The sequence below is a fragment of the Lutra lutra genome, chromosome 6, assembly GCF_902655055.1.
Source record: "Lutra lutra chromosome 6, mLutLut1.2, whole genome shotgun sequence".
In the NCBI taxonomy this organism is placed as follows: Eukaryota; Metazoa; Chordata; class Mammalia; order Carnivora; family Mustelidae; genus Lutra; species Lutra lutra.
Window position 1 is genome coordinate 107,651,576 of NC_062283.1, and position 26,118 is coordinate 107,677,693.

Genomic DNA, 26,118 nt, shown 5'->3' on the forward strand with positions numbered 1-26,118 from the left:
CTTCTCCCTCTACCTGCCAGTGTCCCAGCTTGTGTGGGCTTGCATGCACTCTCTCTGTCAAATAAATAAATAATATTTTAAAAAATGAAAACTTTGACCATTCCATTCTCCTCCTTAAAATATTTCACCACTGCTTACACATTAAATCCAAAATGTTTTATCATGGTACATCAGGCTCCTGTTAGCTCAAGCCCTTCTATCTCTTCAGCCACATCTCTGCTCCAGCAATCCCTACTCCCTAGAAGCACTGTTCCTATCTTCTCTTTCTGTTCCTGCACCACACACAGACAACACCATTTCTTCATCCTTCTAGAAAACCCAATTTAGATGTCTTTTACTCTAAAAAGTTTTTGTGGTTGTCCGAAAAAGACTTATCAATTCCCTCCCTTATACCACTTCTCTGGTTAAAATGTTCTTTTGTTATTGAACGTGGCACTTTTTAAAAACTTTTGCTTATGTGGCCACTGTGGTGCTCATAGATCACAATGGCTGTAACCTTCTTGGGGGTGGGGTGGGGGAGATATCTTATTCCCCATTACATCATTACGCCTGGAAAGCACAGTACTTACCACATTACAGACTCCTTAAAAGATGTTTATGAAACTGAAATGGTGAACATTTCATCAGGTAGCTTAACATTTGTTAAGGATTTTCATTTTTAAACATAGCTTAAAATTTGTTGAGTGCTTCCTATGTGTGAGGCCTTGTAGCAAAGCATTCTGCTAAGTTTTATTTTATTTTGCTAACAATAATTCCAGGGCATTGAGAAATGTATTCGGTACCTGTCCTTACTGATTTCATTACCTGAAACAAACCATATCTCACTTTCCTGTTGGGTAGATCAGTATAGATCCTTAAGTATTAATTAGATAGTTTATTTTCCTACACAGTAACTGAATGAACAGCTGAGACACTGTTACTTACATTAAAAGCTTTTACCTACAACTTTTAAGAAGTTCAGCTCTATTATTTAAAACAGTTTGAAAAAAATTATGGCAGTTATATACATCATCTTTCCTTTGAAGCATAACACTTTTTTTTTTTTTTTGGCCAGGAAAAAGTTTAATGGTTTAAAAAAATAAGCAAACATAGACTTATTTTGTAGTGCGCAAAGTGCTAATCTCAATAGATCCATTAAAATAAAGAATTTTGGGGCATTAATAAAAGTAATGGTCACTCAATCTAAATTGTTAGACATAGAGTTTATAGCATTATGTTATTGCTAGTGTTTTAAACTGTACAAACAAATTCACATACTTAAGTAGCTAGTTTCTTAAACTTAATAGAAAACTTCTACAATCTCAAATGCTTACCATCGTAAACATGTTAAATATAAATAATTGTTTAAATGTTCTAGGAGCTATGGTCCTAAAGCTGGTCACTTCAAAAAGTATAGTAATTACAGCTTATCACAGTAACTATATAATGTATTACACTAAACAGAACAGTTATATACATGAGCCAACATAAAGCTCAGGAGTCACAAAAATGAGGGGATCACTGGACATCTATTTCCAAAGCTTCCACGATGTGTGCGGCAGAAGGGCGATCTTTAGGATCTTCGTTGGTGCATACAGAGAAGAGTTCAATTACTTTCTGGTACGTTTCATCTAGTTCTTCCATATTAACAGGCGGCCTTGTCCCCAGAGCTGCATAGTATGCTTCATCATCAAAGTCACTTTCATCAAAAGTTTGATCTTCATCGTTATCATCTGGGAGATTAATGTGTGGAATAGACAAAGTCATCATTTCCCACAGAGTCAGGACAAAGGCAAATATATCTGCCTTGTCAGTAATAATCCCATTCTCTTCCAAAGCTTCCTTGGGTTTCCAAGGCTCAGTGCCAATGTAACAGGCCTCAGGGTCAGTTACAGTCATATTTTCATCCAGTGGTAGAGAGACTCCTACATCACAGATTTTAATTGTTTCAAAATCACCTTTAATTACAACATTTGAAGACTTTATGTCTCCATGAAGCAGTTTCTTTTCTTGGTGTAGATACTTTAACCCTCTCGCCATGTTCAAAGCAACTTTTAAAATTATGGCTGCTGGAAAAGGATCTTGGCTGTCTTTATTTCGTTCTTCTATTAAGTCATTTAGAGACTTTTCACCTCCATATTCCATAGCAAGACAAAGGCTACCATCACTTGCTTCAGTGAAAGCACGATAACCTACAATGTTTGGATGATGGAGGTTTTTCAAAATCTTAGCTTCATCTATTAGTCTCTTTTGATACATACTTTGATAATGATCATTACATCTAGGGTTAATCTTTTTCACAGCCCAAGGAGAATGAGACAAACCTCTGGGAGATCTTTTCATAAGGTAGACATTTACCCCAGTGCCAAAGCCAAGCTTCTGCATAAATGGAGAGGCAGGAATATTTATACATGGAGTTGAGCATAATGCAGATTTCTTTTTTTCAGATACTTTGCTTGGTGTCTTGAAATTATTGATTTCTTCCATTGTAATAAACACTTTAGGTCCTGAAAACTGGAAGCAACATTAGACATGAAGTTCAAAGGAGGGAACCGTACTTTCTCAAGAACCCTCTTTCTCAAGCCCTACCCTCTCTGTTCCCACCAGAAATCCCTCGCCAATTCCAGCCGCCCCTAAGAGCTGGAACTGAAATTCACTGGGCGGCGGTAAGAAACCATCGTTCCCACCAAGCCAAGCCTGTGCTCGCTGAAGCATAACACTTTTTATCAAGTTTAATGGGCCTTTGTAATAAGTGAAGTTCAACTGAAATAAGAAAAACAGGGTCACAGAGAGGCTGACAACTTGTCCTATAAACTTTTCAAGATTTCATAATCATTCTACACACACCCTGCTTCCACAAAATAATTTCTAATTATCACTGAGGAACAAAATGCCAAGTCGTGACTTGTGTATACAGGAAATTTAAGGCTTCTCTTCAGGGCACTCTGGTAAGATATTGAGGAAAATCACAAAAATAGGAGAAAATAATATAGATCTCTAAGCCTAAATCGCATGACTCCAATCTTAGGATCTCGCGGCTGGAATATTCAGTCTTTTACAATTTACCTTTTGTTATTTTTAAAAATTATTATCTACAAATAACAATAGGCAGACCCTAGTCTGTCACTACATTAACAAAAAATTTCCTTTCGACAGGAGTCTGTTCATACTCCTAGCTCTCATTCTGCCTAAAGAGGAGTTAAGGCCATTCCTTTTAATTCGGTCTGCATCCCAGCGTTTAGCTGACGGGATGCAGAGTTTGTTGCACTGACCACATCCCCCAAAGCCTCGAGTCAAACAATGACGAGCCACTTGGCCTTTTTGCAGAAATACACAAAACGTGTAGAATTGCTTAATTTTATCTCCTCCTAGACTCTTCACTTGGAAATTGGCTGCTCGGGCGAATGTTGTTTTTTCCCCCCCGCAGCCATGTGTCGAAGAGCGATTAACACTAGCTCAACAAAACCCATTCCCGGGCCATTTGGGAGTTGCACGCGTTCGCACCCGGGGTTCAGCCCGTTGCGCCTTCACGCGCAACCTTTTTGTTTATGCGGCGAGCTGGGGAGAGAGGGGCGGAGAGGGAGCGCAGCTCTCAGTATGCAGCAGACAGCCGGGGTATATATATAAAGCTCGGGTCCCGGCTCTGGCGGAGGGAAGAGGCCCGGCTGGCCCGCGAGCTGGCAGCCGCCTTCTGCTGGGCTCCGCCGCGCCATGGAAACCGGGGAGCCTTCGGCTAGCGGAGCCGCCGAGTGCGCGCCCCGCTGTTGCCACCGCTTCCCGCCTGCGGGCCCGGACCGCCCGCCGCGGCGCCGGGTCGCGGACTCCGGCGGCGGCGCCTACCCAACCCCGGCCCTACCGCCCGCGTCTCCCCAGCTCCTCCCCTCCGCTCTCCGCCCCCCGCCGGCCCCGGGGCCGCGCTCGGCTGCGGGCGGTCCTCCCGGGTCTGGGCTCCCGTCTCCTCGGCGCGCCTTGGGTCCCCCACCCCGCAGATCCGCAAGCTTCTGGAGACCGTGGGTTGACACCAGAGGCTGCAAGGAGGAGGGGGCGTCGCAGCACGCGGCGGGGGCGGTGAGTGAGCGCGCGCCCCGGGCCGTGCCTCCCCGGAGGACGGCTGAGCCACCGGGACTGGGTATGCCCTGCCGGAGGGAGACACAGGCCCCGCCCGCCCCTCGCGTACGCTCGCGCCCGCCCGGGGCCCTACCGGAGGCCCCGTGGGTCCTGATGCTGCGAGGGTGTCCTCCAGAGCCACCGACGCACGGATCCGGCCCGGAGCGAGGCTGCTCAGAGCCCCGCGGTTCACCGTTCCCCACGAGCGCGAGGAACACTAGACCACTTTTCCCCTTTCTAGAAGGTGAGTGGTCACTGTGATTGATTTCCTTTCGTCCCCAGATGCCGGACGACACCGGGGTGACCGAAGCCTCAGGAAAGCCTTCCCAATACAGACACCCAGTCAGGTGAGTGACAGGCCTCACGGAAGGGCTCCCGCTCCTCCAGCGCAGGGTAGAGCCGTCAATCGCAGCGCCTAGGTCCCTGGCTGGCCTTGGGGTTCTTCTCTTTGGGAAAATCTGTCTTCAGGGATCCCAGAGGTTCTTTACTCATCGTATTGATAAAGGTAGTTCACGCTCTCACCTAAAAGAACTGTTAATCCGTGCCCACTCAGTAAACTCTTCAAGAGTCTATTATAAAGAGGGAAAGTGGTTGGCATCGTCCAAGTCGACCGGTGACATCATGTGTCTGCAAGCCAGTTTTGTGTTGTTTAATGCTAAATGGTTCGAATGAAATTGACTTCACAACGGGCAGAGTGTGTATATTCTTACTCTTTTGCAAACCAGAAGGAAGAATGGTGTTCATAGTTGCAGATCGCGCTTGACGTGGAAGAGAAAATGGAGTGTGATGAAAATCGTAAAGATCAAGAAGCTTCCTAAAAGGGATAGAGGTTACTTAACATGACAGTGAAGAGCTAGTTTCCCGTTGCTAGCCCCAGGAAGGGAAGTCAGCCTTTCGGTGGAAATCTTTGTAGCTTTTACTCAGGTGAAAGGTTCATTCTGCAGTTTGCTGGCTTCAGGGGGTTGTGAAATGCAGAGACCATGGTATTTGTATGTATATGTTTATAAGTAGCTTGTAGAGCTCGATGAATGTTGATTAATTTTCTATGTAGCGATGGACACAGGAAAAAAATAACCACACCCCTTTGGCAAGTGTTGTAAGTTTAGTTTGGTCAGTTTTAGCAGTATGTAAAGGATGTGAAGTACCTAACTGGGCCAAATGGAGTGGGGCAAGATCTGGGAAGTGTGTATGACAGGATGTGGTTACCTAGCTGAACCTTAAAGTTAGCCAGATGAATGGTAGGTGGGGAAATGGAACAGAAGAAATAGCATAGGTGAAGGGATACAGAGTCATGGAACAACATGGCTCCCAATGGGAGCCTCAAGGACCTGGAATTGGGTGCATGAAGCTGTGATCATTCTAGCAGGTAAGCCATAGGCCGCATCTTCTACACCTTGTTACAGAGTTTTGTCCTATTCCTGAGTGTGGCGTTGGGAATCCATGGCCTTTATTTTGTGGATGGTACTGGGTGTTACTAAAAGCTAGTATGATCAATTTATGTTTCAGAAAATGCACTAAGAAAATGGTATATAGAATTAGTTTGAAAACCAAAATGAAATTGGAAGTTACTGTAATTCAGACAAGCTATGATAAAAAGCCATTCTAAGGCATTAGAAGTAGGGATGGGACTGGGTGAATTTGGGGAATGCTTAGGGGACATAATAGATTAGGCTTATAATGTATTGGATATGTGTAGGTAAGGAAGAGTTGAAAAGACAGAATGATTTCCGAGTTTGTGGCTAGCGACCAGATGAATGCTGTATTAACAGAGTGGAAAATAGGGCTTAAAACAGATTTGGGGAACAAGAAAATGAGTCCAATTTTTCATATATTGTATTTAGTGTGCCTATGGGGTTTCCAAATAGATATGTCCATTAAGGAGCTGTGCACCCACACACTAAGGGGCCTGGAGTCAACATCTTAAGTGGAAATACAGACAATTGGGAGTCTTCAATAAATGAACAGTTGAAGAAATCATGTCAGTAGATCAAGTTTTCCAGGGGAGTGAGAGAGGAGAGATGATCACTCTTGATAAAACACTGGGGAAGGCCAATACCAACCTGTATACAGAGAAAAAGCCATCCGCAAAGGATAGTGAGAAAAATCACTCAGAACAGGGAAGAATTCAGGAAAGTGTGAAGTCCCCGAAAGAGAAGTGGTTACTCAGAGATTCTGGGCAGAGTGTGGTAACAGTTAAACAACATTCTTTGGGTTTGACAGTTCTAGTTAAGCATTAGAAAATTATGTTTCTGGGGCACCTGGGTGGCTCAGTGGGTTTAGCCTCTGCCTTCGGCTCAGGTCATGATCTCAGGGTCCTGAGATTGAGCCCACATCGGTCTCTCTGCTCATCAGGGAGCCTGCTTCCCCCCTCTCTCTGCCTGCCTCTCTGCCTACTTGCGATCTCTGTCTGTCAAATAAGTAAATAAAATCTAAAAAAAAAAAAAAGAAAATCCTGTTTCCTATATAAGAAATCCCTTTCTTTTCTGGACTACTATAGCCATTTATTTGTACTTCTTTTAATTTTATTAATTTCTATCTTGAATACTGTTGAGTATTTCTCATTCTTTTTACTCAGTTGTCAACTTCTTAAGGATAGAAACTGATTTTTTTCATCTTTGAATTATGAATTTCATCTGGCACAAGAGATCACTAAAATTGTTATTGAATGACTGCATTATTGATGATTGCTTATTTAGGCACCAAAATTAAAACTCTTTTTGTCATTCACTTAGAAACATTTATAAACTACATTGCTTACTTTTCTGCCCTTTACAATGGAGTATACTGAGCATAATGTGACCTTCTCTCTGTTAGAAGCACTCTGTTACAAATGGGTACATGGGACGAACTACCCTACGCTAAAATGCACTATTGTTGGTGGGTCAGCCATATCCTTCTTCCTTCTTTGCTTTGGAGGAAAATAAAAGAAGACTAGATGGCAAAATTAATACTTGTGAAAAATTTGAAATTCTGAGGCAATTGTGTTATATGCAAATTGTATAAAGCCAGAATTATTCTCACTATCCCAATATAGTATTCCAAATTCAGTTGTATGAGGAAAGGGGAAGGAGATGGGATCAAGGCTGGTCCCAGAGGAAGCCTTCTTATAGCCCTGGTGTGAGTACATAGAAAAACTTTAAAATATTGCTTTTTGTACTCTTCTAAATGTACGTTGTTAGCTACATCTGCAACTAACAGTTAAATCTGTGAGTTTTAATATACTAGGTGATTTCTGCTTTTCTGGAAGGTGCATAATATTTTGTTGTCTTTATAAAGTTGGGTTTGAGAATTTTTAATATAATTGTAGGATTCATTTTTTTTCTCCAAAGGATTTTGGAAATTGGAAGACAATCCCTCATCTGTATATTATTAAGAATAAATATATCTATAACACCTGAAGTGAGCTAAATATTTACCACAAAGGGTATGAATTTTTTTGATCCAGTTTACAGCTTGGATAAAGTCTTAAAATGATTAACTAGTTTTTGATACTTTGGCAACTAGACTCCCATGACACCTGAGATTATAGCAATTTTAAACTATCTAAAGGCATTCATCAATTGTTAAGTATATGGAACTCTTAAAATTTGAACATTTCATGAGTATAAGGATTCTGAATGTGAAAAAAAATAAAGCATATTATGTTGTCTGCTTCTTTCAGACTATTTTGGCCAAAGTCAAAGTGTTATGATTACTTATATCAAGAAGCAGAAGCTCTTCTGAAAAATTTTCCAATTCAAGCCACAATTTCATTTTATGAAGATTCTGATAGCGAAGATGATATTGAGGAGCTGATCTGTGAAAATTAACCTGATTAGTTACTTGTGATGACATTCAAAGCTTATAGGATTTAAATTTAGTGTACAAATGTATCATAATCCTTCAAACTAATTTATTTGTATATAAATTATTAATAAAATGAAATATTTTGTAATTCTATAGTAGTTTGGCTTTTTTTACCCTTACACTATAAGTCATGCTACCAATCACACAATACTATGTGTTTGCTAGCAGATGGTGGAAAACACTTTAAATCATTGCCCATACTTGAGAATGGGAATTAATGCCATGGTTATTAAATCTTAAGGATTTTTAATGAATGATGAATCAAGTAATACTCACTTTAATACTCCTCTGCTGCCCTTAAATCCAGTAGTAAAATAGCACTGGTGTATAATAATTAGAGCACTTCATTGAGGGACCCCCAGAATTTTTAAAAAAATGTTTAAGTGAACATGACTTGTATGGAATCTAAAAAAGGAGAGCCCAAAGGCTAGAATTTGATCTTTTTTTCCATTTCTGTGTAAGGGGGAGCTAAGACATTTGGCAGATATGAAACATTCTTCTATAGCATCACCTCCTTTGTTCTGACTCCTTGCTCTTGGTATTGTCATTTACAGATTTTCTCGTGGGAAGTGAAATAAGACATTCTCAGTGACTAGTTTTTTTAAAATGTAGACTTACAGAAGAATACATGATCATTTAATGACAGAGAAAACAGGAGCACATTGCAAGTAGAGGTAACCTAGACTATGGTCATGAAGTTCTTTAACTCAGATGCAGTCTCACAATAAACATTTTAATTGCAAATGTTTCTTAGTGTCCCAGAATGATGATGGGTAGAGGTGAAGGTCAGAGATGGTTACCTGGCTAAGAAATGCCTCTTACTTGAATGGCTACATAGATCACTCACTTTTAAAGATACTACAAACATTGATTTACAGGCACTCTAACGACAGGGCAGTTGAAATAGAGCAAGTTCAAATTATGTGTCAGAGTCAGGAAAAGTTAGTAATGGCAGGAGAACAGGGAGAGTTATTTAGAACTGTATTTCTTCTGAAAGGTTTCCCCTCACTGGATTCTACACTCAGGATGTGTTTGTTCTGCAAGGGATATGCAAAAATACCCACCAGGTCACCAATCTCGACCTTGATCATTAGGGACTTCTTTTAGGTGCTCGGTATTTGAACTTCTTTCAATCTGTCCGAATAGTATGACAAGCCACTGCCATTTATCGAGTGCCTACTATTAACCAGGCACTGTACTAGGTAGTTTACATATGACATCTTGTTTAATTCTTACTGAAACCTAAGTCCACGGGGAAAATGAGACTTTGAGATACTTAAATAACTTGCACAAGCCTGCTCATTTATTAAGTGCAGAGATGGCATTCAAACTAAACCTCTTTGATATAACTGTTTGTCTCTTTCCGTGTAGCTTTCAGCGAAGAGAGGAAGTTGGATGAGGAGGAAGAACTTGTGATTGGGTGAATGGAACAGGAGATTTTATTAATTTCTTTGACTCATTCGTTTGTCATTAGCGAGGGTTCTTAAAGGTGAAGCTTCACCTCATAAGCGTGGCTGTGGCTGTTTGCATTTGACGCCTTAGCTCTTAAAAGTTCGCTTTCTTGTGCAGCCGGGTGCTTTAGAGGAGAGAATCTCAGAGAAATAAAAATCTTTTGATAGTATTATTTTATTCCGTATTTCAAGTAGTGTGAGGGTAGGGCTTAACAACAGACACTTGCGTTCTGGGTTAAGACGAGTCTACAAGAATTTATACTCAGATTCTGTCAGCACCAAGGCTAAGGAACAGCTTCGCTCAGTCTTCAACCCTTCCACGGAATAGCTGTCACCTCACTACGGTGCTGAAATTCAGGGTGCAGGGCTAACGCCGCACACGTACTTCTGTCGGGTTCCTTCCCTGCCGGCGCTGCGCTCGTCCCGTTGGCTCCGCCCCCCGCGGCCTCGACGTGCTGCGTCATGGCGCGCCTCACCCCGGCCGACCCCGGAAGTGGGCTGGGGGCTTGGCCTCTGCCCGGCCTCGGAGCGGGAGCAGGAGGTGTTACCTTAGAGGAGTCCAGCTGAGCGATCCTGTCAGGCGGCGGACCCAGGGCAGGGCCGGGTCCAGGGGTCCAGGATGCTGAACGTCCCTTCCCAGTCTTTCCCGGCCCCCAGCTCGCAGCAGCGCGTCGCCTCCGGGGGGCGTAGCAAGGTAAGTGGGTGACACCGTGCCTCTTTTTCAGCTCGCCTCCCGCCGGCGTTCGGTACTACCGAACGGTCCATTCTCTCTTTCGGCCCCCTCTTCCACCTCCTGTCCTCCTCCCTTCGTTCCTCCTGCCCTTGCTGGTTATCTCTTTCCCCGACCGTCTGCAGTCCTCGAACTATCCTAACCTCCCTTTCTCTCAGCTACTGCCCCCCCGCCCATCCTCTTTTCCCCTTCTGGGAAGTCTTTTCCCGCGAATTAAAGTGAGTTGTATATGACAGGGCCAGCACCGTGCTTTTGCCGTTACCATAGGTACTCAGTATTAGCTTCCTTCCCTCAATCAATCCTCGTCTTGGTCTTTTGTACTGCCCTTTCTGAAAGGAGTTGTGAGTGATCTGGGTTCCCTAGGCGAAGGAAAAGGTTGGGCGGTAGCGACATTGACCAGTGACCATCCTCCAAAGGTGGGGACTCCCAGAGCTAGGGAAAATGAGGGGAGCCAGAACAAATGTCTACAATCCTCCCGTGGTTTTACGGGCACTTCTCTAAGTCATGCTGGCTTTCTTCTTCTGGTACCTGTTTTATCACACTGTCTTTACTATTGATACCTCTTGCTGACTTTGAAGCTAATATAATACTCTTTTTGTTGAATATAGTTACTGTTAGCAACAGGTGGAACGCAAATGTGTTTTATATTTATAAAACTTAATAAAATTGTCTCCTGTGCAGTTATTTGTTAGTTCCTCGTTCTGTAAGTTCATCTTCCTGTTTTGTTTATATTTTGTTTTTGAAACTTCCACCTACTTGGACCACTCCCCCCAACCCCGCATTTCTGGACTCTTATGTCTTAGAATAATTTAGGATATTTGCTGACTTTTTTTTTTTCTCTCCACTTAAACTTGGAGTTGACTCTAAATCAGAATTGTGGATTCAGGAATCTGTAGCTTTCATTAGCTTTTCAGAGGTTTGTAACTCCAGATATAAGAATAATAAAGCTGGGATTTATTCGGTGCTTACGGTATGTATGTATGTTCTAAGTATACTGAGTGCTTCATGTGTAGTGTATTAACTCATTTAATCTTTACAATAATCCCACAAAATGGTTGCTTTTGTTATCTCTATATCACAGAAAAGAGAACTGGTTAAGAAATGTTGCTTTGGACCCTAAAAGTTTGATGTGATGTGACTCTGGCCGTGATATTATTTATCACATTTATTGCTCCATAGCTCCATATATCATCCAGCTATCTAATCATCTGTCCCCTCCTTCTTGATGTTTGACCTTTTCTGTCCTTGAACTAAATGCTTGGCTCATAGTATAGTCTTTTTGGAGAAAAAATTTCTGAATTAAAATATAAGAGTTGCTGGCCTTCTGTGTTAAAACTGCAAACCACATTCTCAGTATCCTTTTAAAGGAGAAAGCTCAGAGGCAAAGACAGAAAGTCCACAGGAGGTGATGGCAAAGGTGAGTCTTTGGATCCAAAAAGAGAACGAAATACAGTTATTGCACAATTTGCAAGGAAACTGAAACTTTTTCTCCCCCTTTATGAAATGAGGTAATCTTGCACATATCAGAACCTGATTCAGGATTGTGTGAAATAGGAAGAGGTTGAAAAAAATAGAAGCCAGTTCAGGCAGTTGTATATCATAATAGTGAAAAGCATAGACTTTTGGGTGAGAAAGACCCAGATTCTTTTCCCAACTCCTGTGACTTAGTCTCTGAGTCTCAATTTTCTCAGGTGTAAAAGAGAATAATAGTACCTATTTTATAGGGCCGTTCATAGGATTAAATGAGATGTTTCTTGGTATGTGGTAAGCACTCACTGTGTTACTTGCTCTTAGACTTTCATTCAGATTCCATGGATTGTTGTATGGTTGTTGTGTTAAGCCCTGAGCACAGTGTCTGGTATGGAGTATGTATTCTACATATGATTTTTTATTATTCCACTAATACTAGTAAATAATTATTTTTTGAAAACCTACCATATGCTGGAGATGTGGTCTCTGTTTCCAAGGAGTTTAGTCTAATAGGTTGTACAGACTAATAAAGAGTTTGTATAAATGTCATATGTACTATAACTGTGTTATGACCACAGAACGGTTGGGGTCAGAGGAGGCTTCTGGAGGAGACAGTGTCTGTAGAAGAAAGGGAAGGAATTGGGCCAGGCCAAGGAGCAGGTATTTCCTAGCAATCGAGGAATCAGTTCCCATTTAGCTAAAGTATTTATTTTTTTTTTATTTAAAAAAAATTTTTTTTAAGGATTTTATTTATTTATTTGACAGAGAGAGATCACAGGTAGACGGAGAGGGGGGCAGAGAGAGAGAGAGAGAGGGAAGCAGGCTCCCTGCTGAGCAGAGAGCCTGAAGAGCCTGATGCGGGACTCGATCCCAGGACCCTGAGATCATGACCTGAGCCAAAGGCAGCGGCTTAATCCACTGAGCCACCCAGGCGCCCCTAGCTAAAGTATTTAATAGGAAGGAGCAGAAATTAAAACTCAGAGCTAGCAAGGTAAACTATGAGCAGATATAAAGGGCCTGGTAAGCCACTCTAGGGAATTTAGAGACATTATTATAAGGTAGTGTGGGGAACCACTGAAGGAGGGAGGGCCCAAAGTTAGATCTGCATTTTCTGAAGATTATGTGTTAACTACCCAGTGGATTATGGAATCCACACAAATGAGAGATGAGATGAGTGATTTTGGTTTGGGATGGGAATGATCATATTCTTGTACTTTACTTCATTTATGGGGACCAAGAGACCTAGAAAGTTTCAGGATGGTGAGAATGGGATGATGTAATTGGTAGAAGGAAGGTGAAATTGCAGTGGTACTGCAGACCTATTAACTTGGTTATTTTGGGGGTAAATGAATGCCTACAATAGGCAAGATTCCAGAAAGTGAGGTATATAAATATCTTAGTGTATTCAGTGTGTTATAACAGAGAACCGTATACTTTATAAAGTGGATTATAAACAACAGCAATCTATTTCTCACAAGTCTGGAGACCGGGAATTCCAAAGTCAATGCACCAATGAGTTTGGTGTCTGATGAAGGCCTGATTCTTGGTTCACAGCCATTTTTTCCACATATCTTCACATGACAGAAAGGATGAGGGAGCTCTTTGAGGCCTTTTTAATAAGCATTCATGAAGGCTCTACCTTTATGATTTAATCACCTACCAGAGACCTTCCTAATACCATCACATTGGAGGTTAGGATTTCAGCATGAATTTTGGAGGGGCACAGTCAGTCAGTCTGTAGCAATATACTTCTTCAAATGGGCCTTCTTTTACGTTAAACATTCCTCTGGTACTATGTTACAAATGAGTTGTACAAGTTCAGACAGTAGCTCAATCCCGTCCTTGAAAAATTTCCACTAGGTTGTCTTAATTGGTTAAAATATTAGTAATACCTCCCATCCAAAAGCCTTTAAAGTCTATTTTGAAAAAGCAAAAAACTATCAAAACCAAACATCCTTTACCAAATCTTCTGTGCAGGGGTAGGAAAGCTTTTCTGCAAAGGGCCAGATAATAAGTATTTTAGGGCCACACGACAATTCAGTGTTTTTACTACCATCACCACCACAACATGTGAAAATGATTCTAAGCTCCAGGGTGATACAGAAACAGGCATGGGTCAGTTTGCCAAACCCATCCCTAGAGTGTTACAGTTTTTTTTTTCCCCCATTATTTGAGAACTTTTGTTTCTTTGTGAATTCTTAGAAAAAAGATTGCTGCCTCATGATTTCTAATATTCTATGTATATTGACAAAGAAAATCAACTTTAACTGGCCATTTATATTTTCCTTGTTAAATCTCTTGTGATTTTTAAGGGGAAGAAATTTTGGTCCAAGTTGGTAAGTGACTCCAACATATTAGTGACAAAGCAGAGCCAGGACCAAAACTTGTTTTCTGACTCCAGGTTCAATACTACTCTTGTTTTATTAGATACCATTATGGTGAACATTTGTGTGCCAGAATTTCTAAGCCCTACCTCATAGTCCATTTGTTTTATATCATTCTGTTTATAATTCTAATACAGCAGAGATGATTTTGACAACCACCTAAATCTGTTAAAAAAAAAACTGTAGAATTGTTAGATTTCAGTTTTCTTATCTTTTTGAATGAGAGTAAGAGAAATGATGCAGTCCACAGAGAAGCAGCAGGTGGGGCAGGGGGAAGCAGCTGACTCAAAGAAGCCACATTGAATTCTTCCTTGTTCTTTTTTAGGTCCCTCTAAAACAGGGCAGAAGTCTTATGGATTGGATTCGCCTCACCAAAAGTGGAAAGGATCTAACGGGATTAAAAGGCAGGTTAATTGAAGTAACCGAAGAAGAACTTAAAAAACACAACAAGAAAGATGATTGTTGGATATGCATAAGAGGTATGTGGTATTTATTATGTACTGCAAAAAGTTTTGGCTGGGCTTTCCAGTTGTAATGCCATATGACTTCATGATCCTATTTGATGATAAGATTCACAATTAGATAACAAAAATATGCCTTAAACTGGGCCATAAAGTATATAATTCTGAATTTCGACAATATTTCGTTCTTAGGTACCTGTTTACATAGCCTACCGGCACTCATACTCCCTTAGCAAGAAAGCAAGTGCTTGCCAGGCAGTTATTCAGTAACACTAGCTTATATACAATCACGTCCCACCTTAGTGCCTTATGACAGAATCATTTTGAATGGGAGAAATTGTTCTGCCAGAAAAAATGTCTCTGAGAATCGAAAGTAAATCAGAAAGCCTGTGTGTAAGCCAAATTTTAAGTTCTTGCATGAAGCCATTTTTATTATTTAATGTAAGTTTCTTAGCTTATTAATTAGCTGATTTTTGTAGCCCGTAGCAAAGTACAAGGACCAAACTAGAAATGAGTGGATTGGAGAGAGTGAGCAGAGAGATAGGAGAATAGCTGATAAAAGCAGACCTTATGGTAATCAGCAGCCTTGCATCTCATATGGGAACAAAGGCAATGAAGGGCATGGGAATGTACAGTGGGTTTCTGTAGCAATGTCATTGAGTTATCCAGACATGGTTAAATATGCCACGGTCTTTAAAGTGTCAGTCCTTCACTGGTGTTACACAATTGTAATTTTATTATTGTATAATTATGGTATGTTGTCAGTTATCCTGATTACACTGTGACCTGTATGAGGGTAGAGACCATGTCATGGCAGTCAGACTGTTCTGTCCGTGGTGGCTGGCACATAGAGGTCATCAATATGTGTTGTTTGTTGAATGAATTTGCTTAACATTTTAAAGAAGTTTTGGTACTTAAAGAGGTTGTGTGGTTGTCGTAGTAGATTGGAAAGATGGAAAGGTATCAGTAGGCATTGTTAGTTTGCTAGGAATGCCCAAACAAAACAGCACAAACTAGGTGGCTTAAACCACAGAAAATTATCTCCCCACCATTCTGGAGGCTAAAGTCTGAGATCAAGGTGCTTTTTTCACAAGGCTGTGAAAAGAAGAATGTCTGTGTCTCTCATCTAGCTTCTGCTGGTTTGCTGCCAATCTTTGAAGTTGCTTGGCTTGTACCCGTCTGCCTTCACATTGCATTCTCCCTGTATACTTGTCTGGGTCCAAATTTCCTATTTTTATACAGACCCCAGTCATATTCAATTAAGACCCTACCCTACTCAAGAATGACCTCATCTAATTATATCTGCATTGACCTATATCCAAATAGGGTCACGTTCTGAAGTACTTGGGGGTAGGACTTCAGCATATGAATTTGGAGGGTACGCAGTTCAACTCATAAAAGACACAGTTAGAGTGTGAAATTTTTTTCAGTGGCAAAGGGGGTGGATTCTTCAGCAGGTGATGACATAGCTTGTTCTAAGATAGAAGAACAGCTGCTCAACTCCTCAAAGTTTCTCAGAGAAATACAGCTGTGGATAGTATTCATAACTTGGAATGAGGATTCTGCTAGATGCAAAAAACTCCTTTTGCCATTTTATTTTATTTATTTATGTAATTAAAAAAATTATTTGAGAGAAAGAGAGAGCATGTGTATGTGTGTGCCTCAGAGGGGGGAGGGACAGATGGAGAGGGAGAGAGACAGATTCACCGTTGAGCTTGGAGCCTGACATGGGGCGCCATCTCCTGACTCTGAGATCATGACCTTAGCCAAAATCAAGAGTCAAGCACTTAACTGACTGAGCCACCCAGGCCCCCTTCCTTTTGCCATTCCATAGGGTTTTGAATACCCTTCTTGCTCTTTCTCCATACTGCCCATTTGTTTTACCAGGTGTAAGTATCTGATAGAAAATGACCGCCACACTTTGCCTGAGTGTTTTCTGCTAGGCTGGGTGAGTTGGACACATCTGAGTGTTTTCTGCTAGACTGATGGGTGGACACATCTGAGAGTGCCATAAGAAGCTATAAAGAAAGTGACATCAGATTGGAAGGAGGGAAATGTGTGGGTTAGGAAAAACAGAGACAATGTTGTGGTAGCGATAGCTTAGAAGCTGTGGACAGGTTTTCATCAGAAAATAAGGAGGAAGAACATCAAAGTGGAGGGAAAATCCTAACTTACAGACACAGAAAAGCTTGAGATATGTTCTAGAACTTGGGTTAATTGTTGGACAGTTATAAAGAAGACTAGAAAGGCGAGCTAGGTCAGATTGAAAAGGATCTCGGAAGCCAGGCTGAGAAATATGTCCTTAATTTAGATGGCAGTATGAGCTCTAGAATGTATATGGATATGGGGATAATGTGAAAGGGTATGCCCTAGAAACATTAGTCTTGTGGTGGGTATGGTGAATTAAATGGGACAAAAACCATTTAGCTCATTACAGAAGTTCATGTGGTATTGGGGGAACCAGGATGTTGACAAAGACAATGGAAAGTAGGATGAATGTGAGGCAAAAAGATTAAACAGATTACTGCTAATTTCTAAGACATAATTTAAATCATAATTTAAAGTAAGTATATGACTAAATGTTATTATCTTTTTCTTATTGTTCTAGTTTAAAATATAAATGATATCTTCTTAAAAGGGGAATGTATGCCAAATTTAGCTTCAAAGGTCAGAGATAATATTTGGGCCCAAGTTTTAATCAAAGCTATATCATAGGGAAACATGGTATCATGGTATCGTTTTTCCCTCCTTGATAAAATATTAAATTCCTCATTTGTCTGACAATTGCCCTATATTTAGATCGCTTCCAATTTCAGCTGATTGGGTTAAGGTAGACACAGTTTTTTCTAAGAGATCTTAGACAATATACATTTGGGTGTGGGTTTTTATGGCTAATATTATGGAGATTATTTTCTTTTCTTGAGTATATATCAGTATTTATGCACATGTTCAGGTGTGTTGAGTCCAGTTATATTCCTAAAAATAATAGTGCATAAATAACACTTGGCTGGCAGCAGACTGTAAAATGTAAACTAAAATGAGAGCACTGGCTTAGAGTGATCTGCAAGGCAGTATATGGGGTTTCCAGTTCGTTCAGTTAATCACCATTTTCTGTGAAGTATGTAATTACTGTAATGCAGTAAGAAGGAACTGGAATGTTGAGGGAATAGATAGGAGTGATAATGCTTTTTTAAAAAACTTGTTGAATTGGGCGCCTGGGTGGCTCAGTGGGTTAAGCCGCTGCCTTCGGCTCAGGTCATGATCTCAGGGTCCTGGGATCGAGTCCCACATCGGGTTCTCTGCTCAGCGGAGATCCTGCTTCCCTCTCTCTCTCTCTGCCTGCCTCTCCATCTACTTGTGATCTCTCTCTGTCAAATAAATAAATAAAAAATCTTAAAAAAAAAAATCTTGTTGAATTTACCATTAAGGCATACTTTCGTGGTTTCCTCCGTTATTGCTGTTTCTTTCTCGAGAACTAAAGGTGACTTACAAATGTGCGAAACTGTGAGCAAACATCTGAATCACTCATCTGTGACAGCTCTGTAGAGCTTAGATCAGACTGTTTCCCCTGTAGTGTATTTTATTGCAGGATGTAGTCAGTGTGGGTAATGATATATTGTTATGAAATCATTTTTTGGCAGCATGGTATGTGGCCTTTGATCTCCCTGAGAGTGAGAGCAGCAGGATACAGTCATTTGAATGAATGGTATTTAGAAAAATTTGATTATGGTTAGTAGACTGGGTTGGGCTCTGTGCTCAGTGGGGAGTCTGCTCGAGATTTCTCCCTCTGCCCCTCCCCCCATGCCACGCGCGCGCGCGCACACATACGCACACATGCCCGTGTAAGTTTGTGCCCTCTCTCTCTCTCTCTCTCAAATAAATAAGTAAAATCTTTAAACAATTTATTAGATTAAGTTACTCATAAGGGATTTAATGGATTTCATTTATAACTTAGAAATAAGCATGCTTTGATTTCTCCTAATGCTGATTATCATATCCTAGTAAATTAAAGAGGCCTGCTTGAGATCACTGTAAAGGTGACTTCAAATGGGTCCATACTTTTGTGTTTCGTTACTATTTAGAATATCTTGGGGCACCTGGGTAGCTCAGTTGGTTGAGCGACCAGCTCTTGATTTCAGTTCAGGTCATAATCTAAGGGTCCTGGGATCGAACCCTGCCTCTGTTCTATGTGGGGTATGGAGCCTACTTGGGATTCTTTCTTCCTCCCCCTCCACCCCTCCCCACCATGCTCGCTCGCTCGCTCGCACTCTCTCTCTTAAAGAAAAATAAAAAAGAGGGACACGTGGGTGGCTGAGTTGGTTAAGAGTCTGCCTTCAGCTCAGGTCATGATCCCAGGGTCCTGGATCGAGCCTCGGCAGGGAGCCTGCTTCTTCCTCTCCCTATGCCCTTCCCCCAACTTGTGTTTTCTCTGGCTCACTCTGCTCTCTCTCTCAAATAAATAAAAAATCTTAAAAAAAAAAAAAAAAGAAAATCTTGGTAAATTGATTCTGAGAAATATTTTGTCCTATTATATTTCTAGTCCAGCTTCCTAGATTTCTAGATACATTTACAGTAAACATTTTAAAATTTTACATTGTAGGATGGTAGTGTGAATTAATGTACGTACAGTCAATTCTCATTATTTGTGAATTCCAAATTTACAAATTTGCCTGCTCACTAAAATTGCTTTGTAACCCCAGAAATCAATACTCACAATGTTTTCATAATTATCTGCAGACATGAGCAGCACAGGGGAAAATGTGTTTGGCCTTTCCTACTTGAGGTTGCACAAGGAGATGCTCTGCCTTCCTGTTTCTACTCTTATACTGTAAAGATGCGTCTTTTTTGAGGTCTGTTTAGCGCCATGTTTTTCATATTTTGTGTTTTTTGTTGATGTTTTTGGTTTAAAGAGCCCGCCAAGTATAGTGCTAAAGACTGTGCTGTGCCTCACAGAGAAAATATGTATGTTAAATAAGCTTTGTTCCGGCATGAGTTCAGTGCTGTTGGCTGTGAATTAAATGTTCATGAAGCTACAATACATATTGACTAAAGTGTCTTTAAACAGAAATACACTTTGAGCACCGCGGTTATGTATCATTTGACAAAAATGTGACCAGAGGCGTGCAGGAACCTAACGCTGCCTTTTTTCCTCCAAGGAGCAATGGTTCAGTGTTTGCTAATTCAGTGTTCACAGTGACTTTGTAGAACGTAACTGCCAAGAAAAAAAAGAAACAACTAGGCTGTTTTTTTTTTTTTTTTAATTTATACTCCAGAAATAAAATAAGTTTTATACTTTTGGGGTTAGATTCAAGTCTGCCAAGAACAGAGCTGATTTTTCCAACAGTAGGCTCTTTTCCTGAAGTCTCCTTAGCTCCTTGCTTCACTTTTATTTTGAGAAACTACAGTATTATTTGTCTCTAGCAGAGAAACTTTTTTTTTCTAAGAACAGCTTTTCAAATTTGGGCTGACCTTTTAATTTAAATGCAGTGTATTATCACAACTGTACAGAGCATATCTGAGCAGTAACGTACTTACTATTACAGGTAGCTCAGTCTTCTGTACGCAGTCCTCATTACTTCTGGACAGCAGATTGCCAAACACCTCTCTTCTGCTATTGCTTGCTTGCTTAGGAAATCGAAATCAACATTTTTTTACAGCTACATTTCCTGTTACTCATTTCTAATCTGATCCATAGATTTTCATGTTGTCTGTTCTCCCCTATGAAATGCAAGTAATCTCACCCTTGTCGATTTTAATCATTCTGTCCTGCTGACATCAAAGACGATTTGCTTTCTTTATCTCCTAAGCTGTCAGTCTTTTCCTTGCTTTTGTTTTTGTTTTTCAGTTTTCTTCTTTCCGTCCCTCCCTTTCATACACTAAAAATTCAGTAGTGGAAGAAAACTGGTGGTCTCGGGGCCTTGTCTGACCCACAAGGGTTTTTGTTTGCTTGACTCAGCAGTTTACAAACTTCAAACTTCAGCCAACGTTTTGAAGTTTTTTCCTCTGTGGGAATGTTTTTGATAATTAATTTTAAAAAGAGATATAGGGCCATTCAAATTTTCTCTTGTTCTTATGTCAATTGTTATATTATGTTTTTTCAGTGAATTTGTTCATTGTAATTCTAGTATTGACCATATTGACATAAAGTTGTTTACAACGTTCCCTTATTACATCTTTTGTGTCTTTAGGTTCTGTAGAGGTAAACCCTTTCACAGTCCGGATATTGCTAATGTGAGCTTCTCTTTTTCTTTTTTTTAACTGATCAGTCTTACTAGAAGTTTATCAATTTTATTAACTTCTGGTTTTGATTTTCTTTGTTGGTTGTCCATTTTCTATTTCATTAGTTTTTACTCTTATCATAGTTAGGAAGATGGTTATTTTAAGACTCTTTTTCCTGCCGTGTTGGCATTGATATATTTACAGAGATAACTTGCAGTTACTCTTGTTGTGTTTACCTTGTTGAATTACCTGAGTCTAAGCTTTTATACTTAAACTATTACAGTATACTTTCTCTGGTTTTATTATATTTAACTCTGGATTGAATCCTGATTTAGCATTTGTGTGTTGCTCACTTTGAGTGCCATATGTAAATTAATTCATTAAGAAATTACCATGAGGTGCCTATTACTTGTATTTCTTTTTTATGTTAATTAACAGTCATATAGGATATCCTTCTGGGACAGTTTTTATTTGTAGTAATTTAATGAAGCATAGCTTTTGCTTTTTTTGTTACCTGTGTGTGGTTGTCATCCATAAAAAAATAGAGAAGATAGTTTTGAACTTTTGCTCTATCTTGGCTCCCTCATTTAATCAATATTTCTCATCATGCACTCTATGAGGCTCTGGGAACAACATGGAAATATAAAACAGAGATGACTTTTGATTTTAGGGAATTTATAATGTGGTGGGGAGCACAAAGCATTAATCAAGTCTGACAAGGATTGGGAAGGAGAGGTACACTGTGCCACTTATGACTACAGAAGATAGAGCTGAGATCTGAAAACTAAGTGAGAGTTAACTAGGCAAAGAGGAATGGAACGGCACTCGGGGGCTCTGGGAAGGAGCCTGTCAAAGGCTGGGTGGTGTGATCTTGTGAGAGAGAGATCACATACACACATGTGAGAGTTCACCTTGAATAGAAGGTGCTTAAAGTTAGTGATGTCTGCTGTCTTTGTTCTCTCCTTTGTATTGGAAAGACACACTTTTTTTTTTTTTAAGATTGTATTTATTTATTAGAGAGAGAAAGAGAGCATGAGCAGGGTTAGGGCCAGAGGGAGAGGGAAAAACAGACTCCCCACGGAGCAGGGAGCCCGATGTGGGGCTTGACCTGAGCCAAAGGTGGATGCTTAACCCACTGAGTCTCCCAGGTTCCCAAGACACACTCTTTTCAAAGATCCCACTCTTTCTAAGACCATTTTCCTTCCTAGGGCTCATTTCCACGTGCTCTTATCAGCCCTCTCCAGCCTCCTCATGACTTTGGGCAGTTGTCTGTCTAGCACTATTTAACACCCTTTACTTTTTTGCTTTCTTTCTGCCAACAGCTTCTTCCTTTAATCTCTTCATGACATTGCCCTCTCGGGCTGTGTTTCATTACCTGAGCTTTCTTCTTTAGCACTTGATTTGGACTTCTGTGAGAACATCTATAAATTTTTGGCCATTTTTAGTATTTCTCCTATTTAAATTGAATTTGGGAATACTAATATACTGCTTCTCACCCTACCCCTAGCTTCCAGCAGAGGGCATGGCTCCTGGTTTAGTGTTCAGTAAATGTACCTTGAAACATTTGTATATTTTGATATGTGTAGGAGTTTTAAACCATGGTATGGTTGTAATTATTTCACAAAGTAGTAACCAGTTGAGAAACTTGATATTTAATGTTTCTAGATTATTGGCCCCTGGAGTTCCTTAATCAGTTTGAAACTTTGTTATTTCTGAATAGTTTTCTTATATAGATTCATGGTCCATTATTGAGTTTTGAGCCTGATTTTAAAATGTGTCAGTATTTCCATTAAACTCCTTTTTATAGTTTCTATCTCTGTGATGAAATTTTCCTTGTTAAATGTCATCCAAATTTTCTACTAGTCTTTTTAAAAGATATTAATTATAGTTATTTTAACATCCCTGTTTAATAATTCTAACATATACACCACCTTAAAGTCTGGTTGTGTTGCTGTTTCTCTCTCTCTCTTTTTTTTTAAAGATTTTATTTATTTATCTGACAGACAGAGATCACAAGTAGGCAGAGAGGGAGGCAGAGAGAGAGGGGGGAGCAGGCTCCCTGTTGAGCAGAGAGCCCAATGTGGGGCTCAATCCCAGGACCCTGGGATCATGACCTAAGCCGAAGACAGAGGCTTTAACCCACAGAGCCACCCAGGTGCCCCTGTTTTTCTCTCTTGACAATGGGTTCTTGTCTTTTATTTTATTTTTTTTCCCCCCAGTGTGACTTGTAATGTCTGATTGAATGTCCCACATTGCATAATGTGCACAGTAGAACCTGAGGTATTTACACTTAGAAACGAGTACACTTTTTCTGGCAGACAATTCAATTGAGTCAGTCTGGGTAGCAGTTGAGCTGGTTAGGGGGTTTATAGTTGCCATTGTTACCATCAGCATACCACAGACTTCAAATTCCTCCCAGAGCAGGTTGCTGCTAGACCTGTTTGTTGTGTGGGTCCTGCAGTGGTAGGACTTTCTCCTTGTTCCTATTGCACTCTTAGCCAACAGCCTGCCTGACTGCCTGTGTAGGGGCAGCTCCCTCCGTGCTCCTGGATGATCTTGCTTGTTACTTGGTGTAAGACTTGTGGTTGAGGCAGAAGGGTTTGTGCAATTTTCTTATTTGAACTTCCAGCTCAGGTGGAAGTCTTTGGGGCTCAAGTGCATAGGTTCTATGCACTTGAGCCCCAGAGACTGAACTCTTGTGTCCGTTCCCCAGTGGACATTCTCTTCTGCCTCATCCTCAGCGCAAGATCTAGAACACAGACAGGTTTTTTGCCTCTGCCCAACCTACCCCTCTCCTGACAGCGGAGCTTTGCCTTCTATCAGTAGGGTTGGAGGGGGAGGACAGGGCAGAGGGAGAAGGCTGTAAGCAATTGCCCTGCCTCCCTTCCATCGCTAGAAGTCCTCCATTTTGTATCAGCCCAGAACCCCGAGCCCCGGAGGCTTTGGGTGCCTCCCCCAGTGTTTATCTTGCATTTGCCTAGTGTCAGACCAGAGCACAGGGGGATGTGTTGTTTCCTTCCCTTTCCAGCAGCAGCTAACTTCTTCCTGGTATCAGTGTAGGAATTCAAGGATAGAGGCTTTACTGTACCTTCCCAGCAAATGGATAACTTTTGCTGCATGCGGGGTTTCATTCTGAAGCATGGATGAATTTCTTGCTTCTGTCCCACCAGTAGCTGATAATTTGGGCAGTCCAAAAGAGTATATTGACTTCTTGGTACTCCTGCTCTACCCGCAAATCTTGGAGCAGGCATTATACACCAGTACCAACAGTATCATTTCTCAGACCTGCCCTGCTCGTACTTCTCATGAGCATCTCGCATGAGGTGGGAAAGTATGAAAAAGAAATTTGTGAGTGGGTGGGTACAGAATCCTGTTTCTGAGGCCTTCAGGGTTCTAAAATAGCATCAGTGCACATTTGGCCCTTAAAGAGTGTGATAAAATTTCAGTTGTTTTATAGAAATGTCTCTTTTTCCCATGCTCTATCAAAGATGAAACAACTCATGTGTCCCATTTCCTCAGACCGGCTTATCATTCTGGATTTTAGATTATTTGTTCCCTTATGACCTTTTATGCTCCATTCCTCGATAGGCTCAAAAACTTATGGTTTTTATGGATTGTCTGCCTTTTTCTTTTTTCTTTTTCTTTTTTTTTTTTTTTAAGATTTTATTTATTTATTTGAGAGAGAGAGACAGAGAGAGCACAAGCAGAGAGCAGGGGCAGAGGGAGAGGGACAAGCAGACTCCCCAGTGATTGCAGAGCCCGATGCGGGACTCAAGGTGGGGCTCATCCTGAGATCCTGAGATCATGACTTGAGCCAAAGTCAGATGCTTAACCAACTGAGCTACTCAAGCAACTACTGCTTAACCAACTGAGCTACTCAAAAACTCCTGGTTTTTCTTTTGGTTAAAGGTAGGAACACATTTTTCTTGATATAATCTTTGCACCTGACTTATTTTGGAAAATAAGAAATAATCCAAAACACAAGGACGTATCTGCTCTCCTTCTGCCCAAGTAATTAACAGCAGTGCAGTCAAGGGCTGGTTGGTAGCTGTCGGAGGTAGACCTAAGGCATAGGCAGACAGAGGGAAATGATCTCATGGAATAGGGAAAACTAATTTTTATAGAGAGAGTGTCTTGTTTAATATTGACATAAACTGTAAATCGACCCTAAGTGTATAGTAAATGTGGCTATTGCTAATGATGTTTGGTCATTGTTCTCCCTAGGAGAGGTTTGTGAATTTTTTTCAAAATATTTAGAGTGTAAGTGATCCCTCAGACTGTTTGTTGGTTAATTTTTAATGCTTTTATTGATCAATTTCCTTTTAAATCAATTTCGTAGTTAAATGTCAGAGCTGTTTTTTGTGATATGAATGTCGCATAAGATTATCTTTGATAATTATGCCCTGTTGATGTTCTGAAGTGTATAGAGGACTTTATCACATCCTATTTAAATTTTCCCATGCAGACTGAGGCATTCAGTTCCGATTGTCTTAGCTCTTTTGTCAATTGGACTCACCATCACTGAAGTTGTTTGGTGGAGTTAGAAGCTCCAAGTTATATTCAAGACAGTTGTTACCTCTCTCTTTTCTAGTTTCTGTGAGGCAGTGCTGGTCTCATTTTTCATATTTCTTTTTCTTTTTAAAATTGTACACCAGAGGTCCACAATTTAAGTTGCTTAGATACTAATCTTAATTTTAGAGGGCTTTTCTTTAAACGTCTGTCCTTTTATTTTGAGAGTGATGAACCAGAGAGCTAAATGGAAGTTCCACGTGTGTGGGCAGAACTCTTTTATGCATGGGTTTGGCTGTACTGGCAGGTGTCCCCAACCGACTGTATGCAAGCAGTCTTTTGGGCTGGAATTCCCTACCCCACCCCCAGTCATCTGCAGATAAGTGTTCTGAAGGTTATCTGGGATGGAAGCTGCTAGGATGGTGGTGGTAGGACGTGGATCTTAATGTTGTGACTTTTGCTTCTGGTTTTTAGTTCAAACCTCTCCCCTACTCCCAAGCGTGTTTCCTTCGGTGTAATGTTTCTTTGGTTCATCCTCTCTAAAGAATAAATGTAACCTTCTTGCAGGGTAGGGAAGGGGCTGCTTGCTTGGTATTTAGGATAGGGAAGGCAATATTAGGCTTGTATTGCTGCTTCTATTGAATTCAAGATCTTCCTGCCTCCTAACCTGGAATCCCTGATTCTTACACTTGAGGGGGGAGGGTGTTCTATTGCACACATTGGCTTTTATAGATTCCCCTCCACCTTACACAGGCTTTATTTTCATCTTTCTTCATTCTGCTAAGTATATTATCACTCATCCATTTGGCTTCAGGCTTCCAAAACCTTATTGCAGTCATCTCCTCTTCTGCTTTCTGTGTCTTTTTGGTTTTAAGTGTTATCTATCCTTTCCAGTCATTTTAGAAGCTTTTCAGGAGTGTAAGAGAAAAAGGAATGCTTTTAATCCTGAAATCCTAAGGTAC

General features: G+C 40.7%; 3 protein-coding genes across 5 annotated transcripts in view; 2 read left to right on the forward strand and 1 right to left on the reverse strand.

Annotated features, from left to right (window-relative positions):
* Positions 1–1,054: 1,054 nt before the first annotated feature.
* On the reverse strand, positions 1,055–6,354 carry LOC125102405 (lymphokine-activated killer T-cell-originated protein kinase-like). Its single transcript, XM_047733602.1, has 2 exons — positions 6,345–6,354; positions 1,055–2,486 (listed from the first exon to the last, which is right to left on the reverse strand). Exon 2 carries the CDS (start codon positions 2,464–2,466, stop codon positions 1,498–1,500), a length of 969 nt encoding a protein of 322 aa, XP_047589558.1. The 5' UTR covers positions 2,467–2,486; positions 6,345–6,354; the 3' UTR covers positions 1,055–1,497.
* RIPPLY2 (ripply transcriptional repressor 2) lies at positions 3,621–8,012 on the forward strand. Its single transcript, XM_047733603.1, has 3 exons — positions 3,621–4,047; positions 4,369–4,433; positions 7,748–8,012. The coding sequence occupies exons 1-3, from the start codon at positions 3,691–3,693 to the stop codon at positions 7,893–7,895; spliced, it is 570 nt and encodes a 189-aa protein (XP_047589559.1). The 5' UTR covers positions 3,621–3,690; the 3' UTR covers positions 7,896–8,012.
* Positions 8,013–9,871: 1,859 nt separating this feature from the next.
* Positions 9,872–26,118, forward strand: part of LOC125102404 (cytochrome b5 reductase 4) — an 87,029-nt gene continuing 70,782 nt past the window's right edge. For all 3 annotated transcript variants that reach the window (XM_047733599.1, XM_047733600.1, XM_047733601.1), the window contains exons 1-2: positions 9,872–10,077; positions 14,293–14,446. In XM_047733599.1, coding sequence (XP_047589555.1) covers positions 10,003–10,077; positions 14,293–14,446 — 229 coding nt within the window. In that variant the 5' untranslated portion in view covers positions 9,872–10,002. The remainder of the gene's footprint in view (positions 10,078–14,292; positions 14,447–26,118) is intronic.